General features: G+C 30.6%; 1 protein-coding gene across 3 annotated transcripts; it reads right to left on the reverse strand.

Annotated features, from left to right (window-relative positions):
- Window positions 1-5,926: 5,926 nt before the first annotated feature.
- On the reverse strand, window positions 5,927-13,620 carry LOC107421349 (serine hydroxymethyltransferase 2, mitochondrial). Of its 3 annotated transcripts, none has more exons than XM_025074946.3 (16): window positions 13,341-13,620; window positions 13,122-13,203; window positions 12,860-12,946; window positions 12,493-12,614; window positions 12,138-12,214; window positions 11,075-11,199; window positions 9,316-9,408; window positions 9,039-9,131; window positions 8,741-8,938; window positions 8,414-8,518; window positions 8,196-8,261; window positions 7,888-7,965; window positions 7,282-7,393; window positions 7,082-7,192; window positions 6,796-6,966; window positions 5,927-6,303 (listed from the first exon to the last, which is right to left on the reverse strand). In XM_025074946.3, the coding sequence occupies exons 1-15, from the start codon at window positions 13,361-13,363 to the stop codon at window positions 6,818-6,820; spliced, it is 1,521 nt and encodes a 506-aa protein (XP_024930714.2). In that variant the 5' UTR covers window positions 13,364-13,620; the 3' UTR covers window positions 5,927-6,303; window positions 6,796-6,817. The 3 variants fall into 3 exon arrangements, with proteins under 3 accessions (XP_024930714.2, XP_015886061.2, XP_015886060.2); XM_016030575.4 differs by having other exon boundaries at window positions 5,927-6,306; window positions 13,153-13,203; window positions 13,341-13,617; XM_016030574.4 differs by having other exon boundaries at window positions 13,153-13,203; window positions 13,341-13,615.
- Between the last annotated feature and the right edge of the window lie 794 nt (window positions 13,621-14,414).

Consider the following 14,414-nt stretch of genomic DNA (forward strand, 5'->3'; position numbering starts at 1 on the left):
TGAATTTCTACTAATAGGTATAAATGATAAATTATTTATTATTTATCTCTTAATTAGTTGGGTTTAGATAGGATTCAAGCATTAAGGAAGGATCACTTAAGTTTGAATTATGAGTATAGATTTAATAAAAGATAAAAGGATAAACTATCTTCTATTGTTTTATAGTTAGTTGAGTTATATTAAGACTCTTCTTCTTTCTTATTTATTATGGAATTCTAGAACTCTATAATAGAATAAGAAAGAGAGAAAGTGAAGTAAAGTAAAGAAGAGAGTTCTAAATTGAAGAGAGAGAGGGTACATCTTTCTGTAGAAATTCAAGAGAAACAAGGTAAGATATTTTCTTTCTTGGGGTTATGGTACAAGATCTAAAGGCTCAGTTTCTTATTAAATCCTCTTTGATTGTTAGACTTCAAAATTGGTTGATCAAGTTTTCAAGAAGGGTTTATTATTTTGTGAAGCAACCAAGGTAATTTTTTTGCTGTTAGGGTTTAATTTTTTATGTGATCTACCCGTGATCCTTGATGTTTTTATGGTAAGTTCAAGTAGGATCTCTTCTACATGTACTTTTATGTTATACAAGATATATATATATATATACATACATATATTTTTATTTGATCATATTTAGGTAAGTTTAAAGTCCCTTCTCAAAAAAAAAAAAAATGTTTTATATTTTGATTGAATAGTTTCTGTTTTGACCCAATGTTCAGATCCAAAATATATTAGTTTTCAAAACTGTATTTTTCCTAGAAGCTAGATTTACCAATTTGAACCTACACCAAATGATTTTTCAAAGTCAGACCTTCTGTGTTGTCTAATGAACTAGACTAGGTTGAGAAACTAAGGCTTTTAGTTTACTAAATGAGATTTTCTATTACATGGTCTATTATTTCCAAAATCTAGACTAATTATCTTTCTATTTATGTAAGAATCATTAATTTCAGATTTTTGTGAAATTACTTATGATTTTTGAAAGTTGACTATGTTGCTGGAATTTACCATTTGTTGTCATAATCCAATTTAACTATCTCTATTTTGCGGTCAAATGAACTCTTAAAATTATGAAATTTGTTACATTGACTCTTTTAAAGTGCCTACTAGTTTTTTGTTAAAGTTTCAGGACTGGTCATTTCTATTTTGTGAGTTATTTAAAATTTGACTACTAGTTTTTGTTAAAGTTTCAAGACTGGGTCATTTCTATTTTGTGAGTTATTTGAAATTTGACTAGTGCATGATTTTTGCTAAAACTATTTTTACAATTTTTTTCCTGGACTTATGATGAAATGGTTTTTGTGTTTCTTTTGATCTAGGAACTTGTGTTCAAATCCTTTAATATGTTTATGTCAGTTATGAAAAGATTGATTCAAAAATATAAGTATTGCTCGCTGAGGTTTTTTGTTTTTTTGAACTATTAAACTCGTATTACAAAAGATTATGTGAAAATGCTATGTTGGTATGATGTATCTATGAATTTTTTTTTTTCACTAGTAAGTGTATGATACGAAATTATAATATGTGAATATTGTTAAAATGAATTGAGCACAGGACAATGAGCTTTGGTATCATTGTCTAAGTTGGTTAAGGACAGCTTTAGTGCTTTGCATCTAAAATATAGAAAGTAGGTCACAATATAATAAGTATGTGATTTACACCTTATGAATAAGATATGTTAAGTGTGTAAGATTATGTGATAGCATAATAGGCATTTGTATGTTTATTTTATATAGCTTTGGAATTACAAAGTTTACTTGTAAATTCACCCCATCATTTATTGTTTACTTTGTTAGGTAATGGCAGTGAGTGATTTTCTATACTTGCTAATGGATTGTAAGGAGTATCTTAGCTACACCTAAAAGGAAAAATTCTTAATAAACAATTTGAATAAAGTTGTTGCTTAAATGTTAAACCCTAGTTAAATTGCTTTAAATATTTGTTTTATTTTACATTTAAATAGATGGGCTATTTAGGTGTATTTTCCAAACTCATGTTTGCATTCAAGGTATTGGACTTGAATGCCATTTAGTTTTATCTAATAAAAGGTTTAATTAAGTAAATGGTAACTACCCCAATTGTGCTTGACCTAAGGGGCATGGTCAAGGTGTGTTAAACCAATATTTTTGATGTAGTGAGGTATTGTGATCTTAATTATGGTGGCTATATGGCCATGTTTGTTTTCAGATAAATGCACCACTACTTTAATGTAGTGAGGTATTATGATGCTAATTGTGATGATTGTGTAGATGATTAACAATATAATACTGGGAATGTTTTTATCATAGTAGTAAGAGCGATTTGTGAAAGTGTTGAACAAACACGTACAGTTTCGTGATTGTGAATGCAGAGTATATGTAGAATTTTGAGACTATGATACATATTTTTTGGTACAAATTTTGTTTTATATCCAATAATGTTATTTGTGATAACTTCAAAGTTTTATTATTTTGTTGAAAGTCTCATTTTTGTTGTATACATGTTTTTTACGAAATGGTGATAGACCCACTACCAAAGCTAGTATATGGACTTGTTTGAAAAGCATGTGTCTTTTATGGATTAATGAGAGTTTTGTAATATGCAAAAATGTTCATGTTGTATATTTTATATCAATGAGTATTGTCTTTCGAGCAACACATGTAAGTATTTGGATTATTGTTATCTATATGATATATTTATTATACATATTGTTGCTCCTTATATTAATAGATATTATGAAACTTTTAATTTTTGTATACGTGTATATTAATTTTCAGGTGGCATAATGAATCCGTACTACTTAGTTACTTCACGTTCATTTTCCTGTGACAACCAATCTAAGTTTAGCAAGATGAACATCCATCACATTACCCATCTAATGGGCTTTCCATTATATGTGGTTTGCAAATTATCATTGAATTTTGAGTAGTTAACCAATATGGGTAAATTTTGGAATGTACTCTGTAAAATTGGACAATCTAAAACCAAATTCAAGTTGATATTGTATTCCTAACGGTTATTACAAGAAAATAAAAGGTAATGAAAGGATCAATTTCTTAAAATTGACCATATGGTGAAAAACCCAAATTTTTGGGTTACAAGTCCAACAACGTATAATATTATTGGATAATTCAGTGTTCAATTTATGTAATTCAAAAATTGTAGAATTAGCTAAGCAGGACTGGGCATCATCTGTACTACTTTCAAATATATTTTGGACATTGTTAGATTAATGATGGGATGGTTTTTAATTTTTATGGAAATATTGGGTACTTATAGTTATATATATGCATATTAGTCAGTCTCTTATCAAGACATCCTTATGAATTTTCATCAAAATCTCACTTATCAATCTTTGGATCTCTTCATGGACTAAGATTTAAAAATATATGTAGGATTTTATATAAGTTTAGTTAGATACTAAGACCCTAAGAAGATAAAGTAAACCATATCAAAACTCATAAATCTTAAATGCATCTTTAGCTATCAACTCTTGAAGAGATTGAATAGTTGATAGTTGAGATTCTTATACAAAATCCATTAGAACGTCTTGGTGAGAGACTAGCTATATATATGGGTATATCAAAATATTATCTTTTTTTGTAATTTTTAGTAAGATTTTAAACGTTTTCAAAATTTAATATGCTAATGGTGAAATTATAAACCTTGGTATCTAAAAGGTTTTGGTATTTGAATTGAATTGTTATTAAAATTGTTATCCACTCTATATATGAAATAGAAATCATTAATTTTGAAAAATTGAAATTGAAAAGTATTGTTTTGATAAATTTTGCAGGTGAGAAAAGTGGAAATGGTGAAAACGTTGGTTTATATGAAACTGTTTGGAGAATACATATATGGATCATGTGGTTGAATGACGATAATGTATTTAATTGGATTAATGTACCATACAATACCAGTGACCATATTGGTTGGATTTTGGTTATGGCTACTATAAAATTTTAAAAGGAAATAATTTCAAGGATTAAATAGCAATTTTCTTATATTAAACAAATCTACTCACTTAGATATCCTTATATCATATTTTATTATTTTTAATTCGTACTCCGAGGTCTTAACTCTTAAATGGTAGCTCCCCACGTACATCACATCTCTTACAGTTATCCACAACAGTAGTTTACCCTATCTGTTTTATTTTTATCTTGATTGCTTATTTATCTCACTTGTGTCGAGTTAAATTTGATAAAATATTAGAACATTACTTTAATATACATTGATCATGATTGTAGTAATATTTAATTTCTAGAATAATAAATTTATGTTTGATGGTGATATATTGGTGAACATTGACTGTTGAATTGTAATATGAAGATTAGATTACTGTTATGAATATATATATATATATATTTGAAGTGTCTTTTATTTGTTAGAATTTTTGGGTTATCTATATTTCAAGGGAGTTTCTGTTGAATATTCTATAAAAGTGTTTAATGGGACTTTTCCTTTATAGGGCCACCTAAAAATCTTAGAGGGATTCATGTAACAAATCCTGCTATAAGATAAATCTCTACTGCTTAAACTATATATGGCATGCAATGTGTTCAGTTAAAATAATATCTAATTTTAAAAATTTAATAAGAAAATCTCGATTACATAATCTAATATATTGATGTACTATGTTGGCATGTAATATTCTTAAATCATACAGTATTTCATTTGAACGATGCTTTAGTAAGTGAATTTGTTATTATATATGATGATTATGTAATCTAAATGAGAAAATATATTAGATTGTGATGCTTAATCTAAGTGGGAAAATATTAGATATTTTATGTGTGATAATCTAAATGGTTAGATATTTTACGTGTGAACGACAATTACATGACTAATGTACAAGGCATCTTTATGTAATTATTTGGACTAACTTATTTATGACATTTACGGTGAGACCTTTGTACACACTCTTTATGATACTTTAGTTGATCTATCGGATTAAAAAATCTCTTTTCTATAAAAGCACACTTTACTTATTCTCAGTTATTGTTGTGGAAATAAACCATATAACTTGCACATAACTTCATCTATAAAAGTGGAGGTGACATAAAAATATTTTTATATCTAAAAACAAATTCTAACAAAAATTTTCTCTAAAATTTTTTTTTAGTTGTTAGTTGCCGATAATTTCTTACAACATTTACGTATAAAAAAATTATACATAAAATCTTAATTATTATTTGAAACAAATATAAAAATAAAATAATAATTCGATTATTTTTATGTATAAATAAAAAGGTTAAACGTGTCATTTGCTTGACTACTAAAGGAGGCTAAAGTAGAACAAAAATGAAACCGCATAGGAGAGAAACTTTCCAAAATAAAAATGCACTCTTGAAAAGAAAAGAAAAAAAAATTAATCAAAATAGAGGACATAGTGATATGGTATTTAAGCCTTGTTTGGCATAACTTTCTAAAAATCAAAAGTAGTTTTTGATGCCTCAGAATGTGATATAGTATTTAAGTATCAAGAAAGTGTTTAGACAATTTTCAAAAATTACTTTTGCAATCTAGCTTCCATAAACATTTCTAATCAAAATTAATAAAAGTAATTTTTTCAGAAGCACCTTTGAAAAAGCAAAAAAAAAAATAGGAACCTAAGCATAAACAATGCCAAAGAATACCTTAGCGTTTTTCAGTCAAGTTGTTTAGATATATGTCTCACCAACCTTCTGCAGGGATACGGAGGCGTAATGACAAAATTGCTGCTTTATCGCACAATAGTTTCAAACTTTAAACTCACCACCTCCGATAAAAATGAAATAAATAAGTCTCACCCAACAAAATTCCATTTGTCTTACGTAAAATTAATTGGGTGATGCCTAAAATCATTTTGCATTCAACATTGTCAAATACTAATAACTCCAAGTTTTGAATATGCTCAGGGAAACATTTTTAGTATATGCTAAATGGAAACTAATATTTTTTTTTGGGGGACAAATGTTAAACGAGAGAGAATTTTTAATCATAGACTGAAAATACCCAAGATCTGAATGTCAGAAGTTGGATATAATTGTAGAACTGATCTTTGTCTGATGAAAATACAGATAAAAAGTAACTATTAGACCATAGAAAACAAACTTATTAAGTCTTAATAATCAACAAGGGCAACTTGAGAAGGATCAAATTCCAAAAATGCAGATATAAAGTTACTGAAGTTTTTGCACCGGTTTCATTAGGGTAACTATAGATGAAACTCCGATGCTCGCCTCGTATAGAGAATGTAAATGTCAAAAAAGATTCAGAATATCATGTCCTTCCACGTTGAAGATATTTGAGGCAGGTAGCCATGAATAAACTCTTCAGCAGTAAATGTATCTACTGGAACATTAAGGATGGTTAAGATCACACTTCCATACAAATTATAAAATAGGCAAGCATCAGAATGACTCAAACAGAAAACAATAGAAGAACTTCATGGTAAATTAAAACATCAATAAAAATATATGTTATGAGCTTATGATATAAACATGCCAACATCAATAAAAATATATGTTATGAGCTTATGATATAAACATGCCTTTCATCAAAAAATATGATATAAACATGCCAAGAGTCAATAACACTATCAACACATCAATCATTGCCACCAAAAAAAAAAAAAAAAAAATTATCAGTATATAATTGGTCATTTTTGTAAATAAAAAAAAATCAAAAATTACCAGATTTTGAATAGCAGGGCACGGAAATAATATCAAATGCTCATATCCAGAATCATATTCCAAGATATGAGCTATCAAGGGATTTTATCTAACAGATAATGAGAACACAAAAGATGTTGCAATAAAACATAAACAAAATTTGACAAACCTTGCACCGCAAACATCTTTCTTCAGTTATTGTATCTCATTGTCTCTTTCTCAAATCCAATTGTTGGAAATTGTTTGGCATATGACTCAACTTTGTGGCGGAGCTTTGAAATCTCAGACTGAACATTCTCATCTGATTGCAGCGTTGTTACAAAATCCTTCAACTTTGTTCCTAAATTTTTAAGTTGATCAATACACCCATTAGCACTTTATTCTGATAACTAAGAAACCTAGCTAGAAATAATTAGTGTAGTGATGAAAATCTAAACAATGATGGCAATGCAGACCTTTGCTATTAGCCTTGATCTTCAAGGCTAGCTTCACAGCCTCATCAAAATACTCAGCTACTTTCAGAAAATCCTCTTCAATAAATCCCCTGGATGTAAGAGCTGGGGTTCCTGAAGCACCAAGAACAGAATATTCCATCATAATAAGCACTTGGAGAGTGAACAGCAAGTAAAAGACCATAAAAGATGGAAGTCTGTACCCATACGAATACCACCCGGGACCATAGCTGACACATCACCAGGAACAGTATTTTTATTTGCCGCAATATGCACCAATTCCAAAACCTTTTCTACTCTTGATCCATCAATACCCTGTCAAGCAAACTCAATAATTAAATTTTTTTAAACCTTTCTCTTGCTGAAAGCAAAAAATTAACGTATGTCTCCACCACACACAGGCAAATAACATAAGACATAGTCTTTTATAACACAGATAAAATTGTTTGCCAAGCATTTTGCCATCTTCAAACTATTCAAATCCTTATTAAACTCTGGTTAAAATGTAGGTAAAAAATTTACCGTTTTAATCATCTCTTGTTACAATAGTCACTGCTAAAATGATTCAGTTTTTACATAGAAGACAACTTTTCATTATTCAACCTTTTTTTCATACTGTAATCAACAGTACAATTATTCATTTCAAAGTTCAAAATAAATCAATGGCATATGATATATATACTTGAGATATTCAATGTGCAGACTGAATCACAATCAGGATCTGATAAAAACTTCATATTGAAGAAAAAAAATGAAAACAAAACTTTTACGAAACAAAGCATCACTTGGAGCATACTCTAGAGCTTTACCTTGTTCCTTAGATTCACCAACACCAAATGGTTATCAGTTCCACCAGATACAAGTTCATAGCCCAACTCTAACAAACTCTGCATGCTCATAGACCATGAATAGCAAGAGGAAAATCAACTGGAAAGATTAATAATAATAATAATAATAAAATAAATAAATGAGATCCATCAATTACACATGATAATGACAACAAAACTAAGAAAAAAGGTGCTCAACAGTCCAATTTATAAGGAAACAATTTGCAATGCACCAACACACTGTTTGACATCATTCAATGCAATGTTGACCAAAAAATATATATGCATACCTGTGCAAATTTTGAGCAATTGCTCAGAACTTGCTCTTGGTACGCTTTGAACTCTGGAGTGGCGACCTATGATCACAATATAATACAAGAATTTAATTTTGTAAACCTGGCTTTTTAGTTAAACATGGAAAAGGTCTCATTTGTTATCATATAAAACAAATAAACCAGCTATAAACCAATATGCAAAGGTAAATTCTTTTTCCATACTAAAATGAAACCTGCTTCAATGCAACCGCTAAACCAGTTATTGTGTGGTTGTGTGGACCACCCTGAAGTCCAGGAAAGACAGCCTGATTGATTTTGTCTTCATAATCATATAAGATCTGTACAATGAGCTCAACCATTAAGTAATTTTATTCTAGATACTTCAATTCAATAGACTTATTTTAGCACCAAAATAAACCAAAAGTGATTTTGTGAAAAAATTGCTTTTTGCATCAACTTTAATGCACAATTAGGATGAAACTAGAGAATAAGTGGCCAGAAGAATTCCTTTTTCCACTTTTTCCCTTCAATTCATCCTTATTTTAATTATCAAGACTCACTTCTTTCCCTTGCTTGTCTACACCTTTCACCCCCTTTCTGAAGAAGATCATAGCCCCACGAGGGCCACGAAGCGACTTATGTGTTGTGGTAGTTACAATATCTGCATATTCAAAAGGTGACGGAATAACACCTGAAGCAACCAATCCACTGATATGTGCAATATCAGCCAGCATGATTGCTTTCTGCTTATCACAGACCTGTAAAAATGATCAAGAATATTGCCTTATAATTCGAACACTAGAACCTTAACTTTTAATCACTTTTTTTTTTTTTTTTTTTCCAACTTTCATAGAGTACCTTGCGAATACGAGCATAATCATAAAGGCGTGCATAAGCACTTGCACCAGCAACAATTAGTTTTGGCCTGAAAAGTGTAGCACTTTTCTCCAACTGCAGGGTTTTTATTTGCATGGGTAAGTAACTTGTATATTAGACATCTTGTTATTCCTATATCATATTTCTTTGAATAAAGTAAGCAATAAAAGCAATAAAAGCATTAGACCAACCATATCACACAAAAGTAGCAAACACGATTAACTAGCAGTGTAAGAACTTCCACAATAATATAACATGCCTGGTCATAGTCAATATAGCCAGTGCTTTCATCTAATCTGTATGGCATTGTCTCGAAGAATATAGACACAGCAGATATTTTCTTGGTATCAGTCTGCAGAATCATCAAAAGTGTTTATTAAAGTTTAACATAAGGTCTACCAACAAATAAAAAACACATGCACTTGCATATAGTAACTTCTAATAGAATATTCCTGGTGCTGATATTGAAAGCATACCAAGTTAATATGAACAAATTCAATTCAAACGGTTATGGAAGTTAAATTTTTGAGTACTAGTATACCCACAAGTATTCATTGAAAAAGAAAATACATTTCACAGACATGCCAACAAAAGAGCATTTCCAGTCATCTGCTCATCAGGTATTTGAAAATCTATTCAGCACATTTTAAAAGAATCTTTTATGTCCTAAAATAGGATATCTAGTTGAAGTTTGTCCAGGACATAAAAGAGTAGCAAATTTTTTGTTACTAAGAGTCTGAGACATTAAAATAAAAGTAAATGAGTCAACGATGAAACCCTTTTGCCTCAAGTTATTCACATATACTTGACTGTTCATTATCCTGGAAAGAGAGAGAGAGAGAGAGAGAGACCAAATTTTATTGGCTAAGGCCCTTTAGGATAAATTTGTGCTTCTTTTGAACAACAGAAAAGGAGGACAAAAAGCTAGAGCTTCTCCCTTAGTATATGAAAACCTTACTTGAAGGGATTTAATCGGACAAGCATGAGATTTTATGTTTTTTAATTAGAAATAAAAGGTTTAAATTTATGAAAGAACCCATTAAAGAATACAACAATTTCACCTGTTCTTTTTGAAGAGCTTCCTAGAGGGTAGAGAAGCTAGCTCCCGCTAGTTTTGACTAAAAGTCATTTTAAAGGGTCAAACCTCTTCTTATCAATTACCAAAACAACAATGCAAAAAGAACTTTAGCTTTAAAGCAAAAAATAATTTTTAAAAGCCATCTCAAACAGTATCTAAATAACTCCATTAACAGACAAAAGGTGGTATACAAAGATATCATATATGAACATGCATGAGTATGCTTCTCCAGTCTTCACATCTTATGGCATCTCATTTCCTAAATTGGACAGGAGTTCAAAAACTATTTCCTAAGACACCAGAGCTGATACTTTCAACTAACTAATATGAAACTAATCCTGTATAAAATATGGCAGAACTTCTATTAATCAGTAGCAGAACATTGGGAATTTTCCCCCCTGCATCAGATGTCACTGCATGTGAGGGGTATAGCATATGAATCCACCAAATTCAAAGTAGCCTCTTAATTAAGGAAAATCTTTGTTTTTTTTCCCAGAAATATTGTATGAAGAGGCACTAAGTTACCACATGCATTAAATGGTTGACATGAATTTTGAAGAATACATCATATCACCATATCCTGTGATTAACTCCAACTTTTGAAGTACTGTACAGATGGATCGGGAGAAAATAAAAGCACTAGCCCAATCAAAAACTACAAAGCTTTTCAACTTCTAAGTTCTACCTAAATCTAATTTTGTTGTATTTTGTGATCTTGGTGATTAACGGAGTTAAACTTAAGTGTATTATTGCCCTCACTTGCTTTCTAGGCTTCATAGCCTGTAGTTTTTGTGATCTTGGTAATTAATAGCCTGTAGGTTTAATAAAGGCACCAACCATAGCCAAAAACTACAAAATGGTTCATCTTTGTAAACATCAAGAAGCATAAAAATACTAGCAAACTAGATAAGGTAGAAGCCAAGTATAGGCTTCTAAGCACCTGATAGCCATGTGAAAGATGCCCACCATGAGGTAGATCAAGAGCCATAATCCGTTCATGAGGTTTCAACAATGCAGTGTAAACTTGGAAATTAGAAGGGGATCCAGATAGTGACTGCACATTTACTGCAAGGAATAGAGTATGTGGCATCTTTAACTAAGCAAGCTGCATAATAAATGTATATAGAAGAAAGTTTCAATAATTCAACAAACATGAATCAAACAATAGCAAGAGACAGAGCTCAAGAATAATCGTGTTCAGTACATTTAACTGAAGACACATTGCTTTGTGGAGCTCCACAAAATGTGCTTAAAAATGCTATCTACTACTAGTGTGTAAGGTTGATAAACATAGTTAGGCCTAGTTCCTAACAACGTAAGTTTTCTGCTCTAGTGGCAGCTTAACATGGTATACAAGAATAACTATAGAACTAGCTATATATGAGGTCCTGTGCTTCAATCCTACGAACACACATCTCTGTTAACTAATTGCTTTGAACATGTAATCTCCAACTTATGACATCTGTTAACCAGCAAGCCTACATGTGAAGGGGAGTGATAAAATTACTACGAAATACTAGTTTGTAAGGTTGATAAACATAGTTGGGCTGACTTCCTAACAAAAACTTTTCGGGTTAGTTGTAACATAACATATGCAATCAACTTAAACTTTTCGAGCTAGTGGTAACATAGCATATACAATCACCAATATTATAAAAGAGTGTTCTGCCAATTTCTCTTCTCTCTTTCTAACTTTTTAAAGAAAAGAAGATAGGAAATTAATAGTTTCGTTTGTTTTAAGAATAGGATCCAGCAATCAAAAATATAAAAGTTTAGCATCTTCTCATGAAAGGGGTATTCTTTTCCAAATTGAAGGAAATCAAGCTGCAGTTTCAAACAACCAAAAAGGAGTTATTGAATATGCCACATGGATCAAATAACTCACAAAGTTATGAAATGGAAATTATTAGGCAAAGATCAGAAGAAAAATAGGCACATAAACAAAGAAACATAACCTTTGAAGTTTGGCTTGCCAAACTAATCATATGCTTAATACAGATTACCTCCCCACTTCTCAGGATCCAACTGAAAAGCTTCTAATGCACGCTGTTGACACAATCTCTCAGCCATATCAATGTACCTGAAGAAGTACAAAGATGTGGATTAGAAAATCAACCTGACCATTGATCCATGACGGCAAAGTTGTGTGTACCAACAGAACTAAAATACTTTTTCAATTTCAAACAATATTACAACCAACTTTTACTGTGATTTCATAAATGCTCTAATTGCACTAAGCTATGTACCAACATAATTTACCCGTAACACCCAAAAGAAAATAGACCAGTTTTCCTTTTGATAATAAGAAAAACTGTCAGAGAAATATATCTTAAACAAATTGAAAGTGGGTGAACGTACTCATTTCCTCCATAGTATCTTGCACCTGGATACCCTTCACTATATTTGTTGGTCATGATGGATCCAACAGCTTGCATCACTGATAGCGATGTGAAATTTTCCGAAGGGATCAATTCAAACCCCTACATATCCCAGAGGCAAAAAACCAAATTTCCAATTTCAAACCAAGAAAATAAAAAGAAAACATTGAACTTTCTTTTCAATATCATTCATGTGTCTCTACATAAATCATGTTATACACTATTCTACATAAAAGTTCTCCATTTCAAGCAAAAAGGAGATCCGATCGAAAAATAAAATTTGAACAAGTACTGGTAAACATCACAGAGACGATGTAACAGAACAAAATCGTTTAGATTTTGGATACCTTCCACTGCCGAGCCTTTTCAAGTTCGATGATATCAGTAATTTCAGGATCAATGGCCTCAAGTGGTGCATTCAGTTGTTTTATCCACTGCAATCCAAAATTTGCTCACCATCATCAAATACAATATGCATAAAACAAAAAACCCACATCCAAAAAGATCCAACAAATTATGCCTTCATGATCTTACACACCAATCGCACCAAATCAAACACCCAAACCTACATAGAACACATCCATATACATACATAAAACTATATCTCACATAGAAAATGTAATGAGTAAAGTACACGCACATCAGCACGAGCATTTTCCTTCTCACGCGATGCTTGGCTGGGCACAGAGGACTGCATATCAAAAGGGAACATTACCCAGTAACAGATAAAATCGAAGACGAAAAATACCGTGGAATAAAGATCTTATACAGGCAAATTAAGCGGTATTTTCAAAAAAGTTAGGATGATAAAAGATGAGGAAGACAAACCATGTGGTAGATTGAGCCGCCATGGATGAAAGATTTAGGTGAGTTGCGGATGGAGGTTGAGAGTCTTCGGAGAGCCACAGCCATGGCCATTGCCGTTGTGTATGTTGAGACTAATTTTTTTTGGGCGAAATGCTTTGTACGTTTGATTTGATTTTTCTGGACATTGGCCAGTGATGGAGTTGCGAGTTGGTGGGTTGGTGGTTTTGGTGGTGATGTTGAATATCACAATGTGGGTCCTACGGAAAGATCGAAATACGAGCCATTTCGGTCCTGACATCTTTTTCACGAGCCACTGCAAATTTTTTAGTCGTTGGAGTTTGGCCAAACAGGTCACAGGAACAATATTAATCTGTTAGAGCGCCTTCGTTGCTAAATTTTATTTTAATTGTGATTTTTATAATTTAATTTTGATATGAATTTATCAATTGTCAATACTAATATTAAATTTTGTCATTTATATTCTAATAATAAATACTAAAAATTAATAAAATTAAATTTTAAATTTTATTAAATAGCAATAGGATATATTTTTAATTATTTTTTACTATTAAAAATAAAATTAATATTAATTAATCTATTAAATGATATGGAATCCACAAATTTTATTAAGTGGAATTCAATGGCAAATTTTGCCAATTGATGGCAATTCAGCACCAAAAGTAATACTGGAAAAATTTATCATGTGCGATTGAACAAGCAAAAAATCTTCATATGTTATAATTTGACAATACAATTTTGGCACCTCTTTGGAAATGCCCTTGTTCAAGTTGAGCCCAAATTTAACTTTTACAAAACTAATTTCTAATTTTAGTATGTAATAACGTATTGTATTTGTCTTATTGGAGAAGCGCATTAAAGTTTAATTTTTAGATTCTAAAATTTGATAGTCTTTACCTTTTTTTTTCAACCAAATATTTTACAGTTTCTGTCTTTACCTTTAAAATATTAAATGTTCATTATAATTTGTTGTAATTATAATTAAAAAAACAATGCCATAAACTAAAATAAAAATAGTTATATAGTTTAAATATGATAAAAAGATAATAATAGTAAAAACAAATTAAAAAAATAAAA

This window comes from Ziziphus jujuba, chromosome 5 (genome assembly GCF_031755915.1).
Source record: "Ziziphus jujuba cultivar Dongzao chromosome 5, ASM3175591v1".
NCBI classification, from domain to species: Eukaryota; Viridiplantae; Streptophyta; class Magnoliopsida; order Rosales; family Rhamnaceae; genus Ziziphus; species Ziziphus jujuba.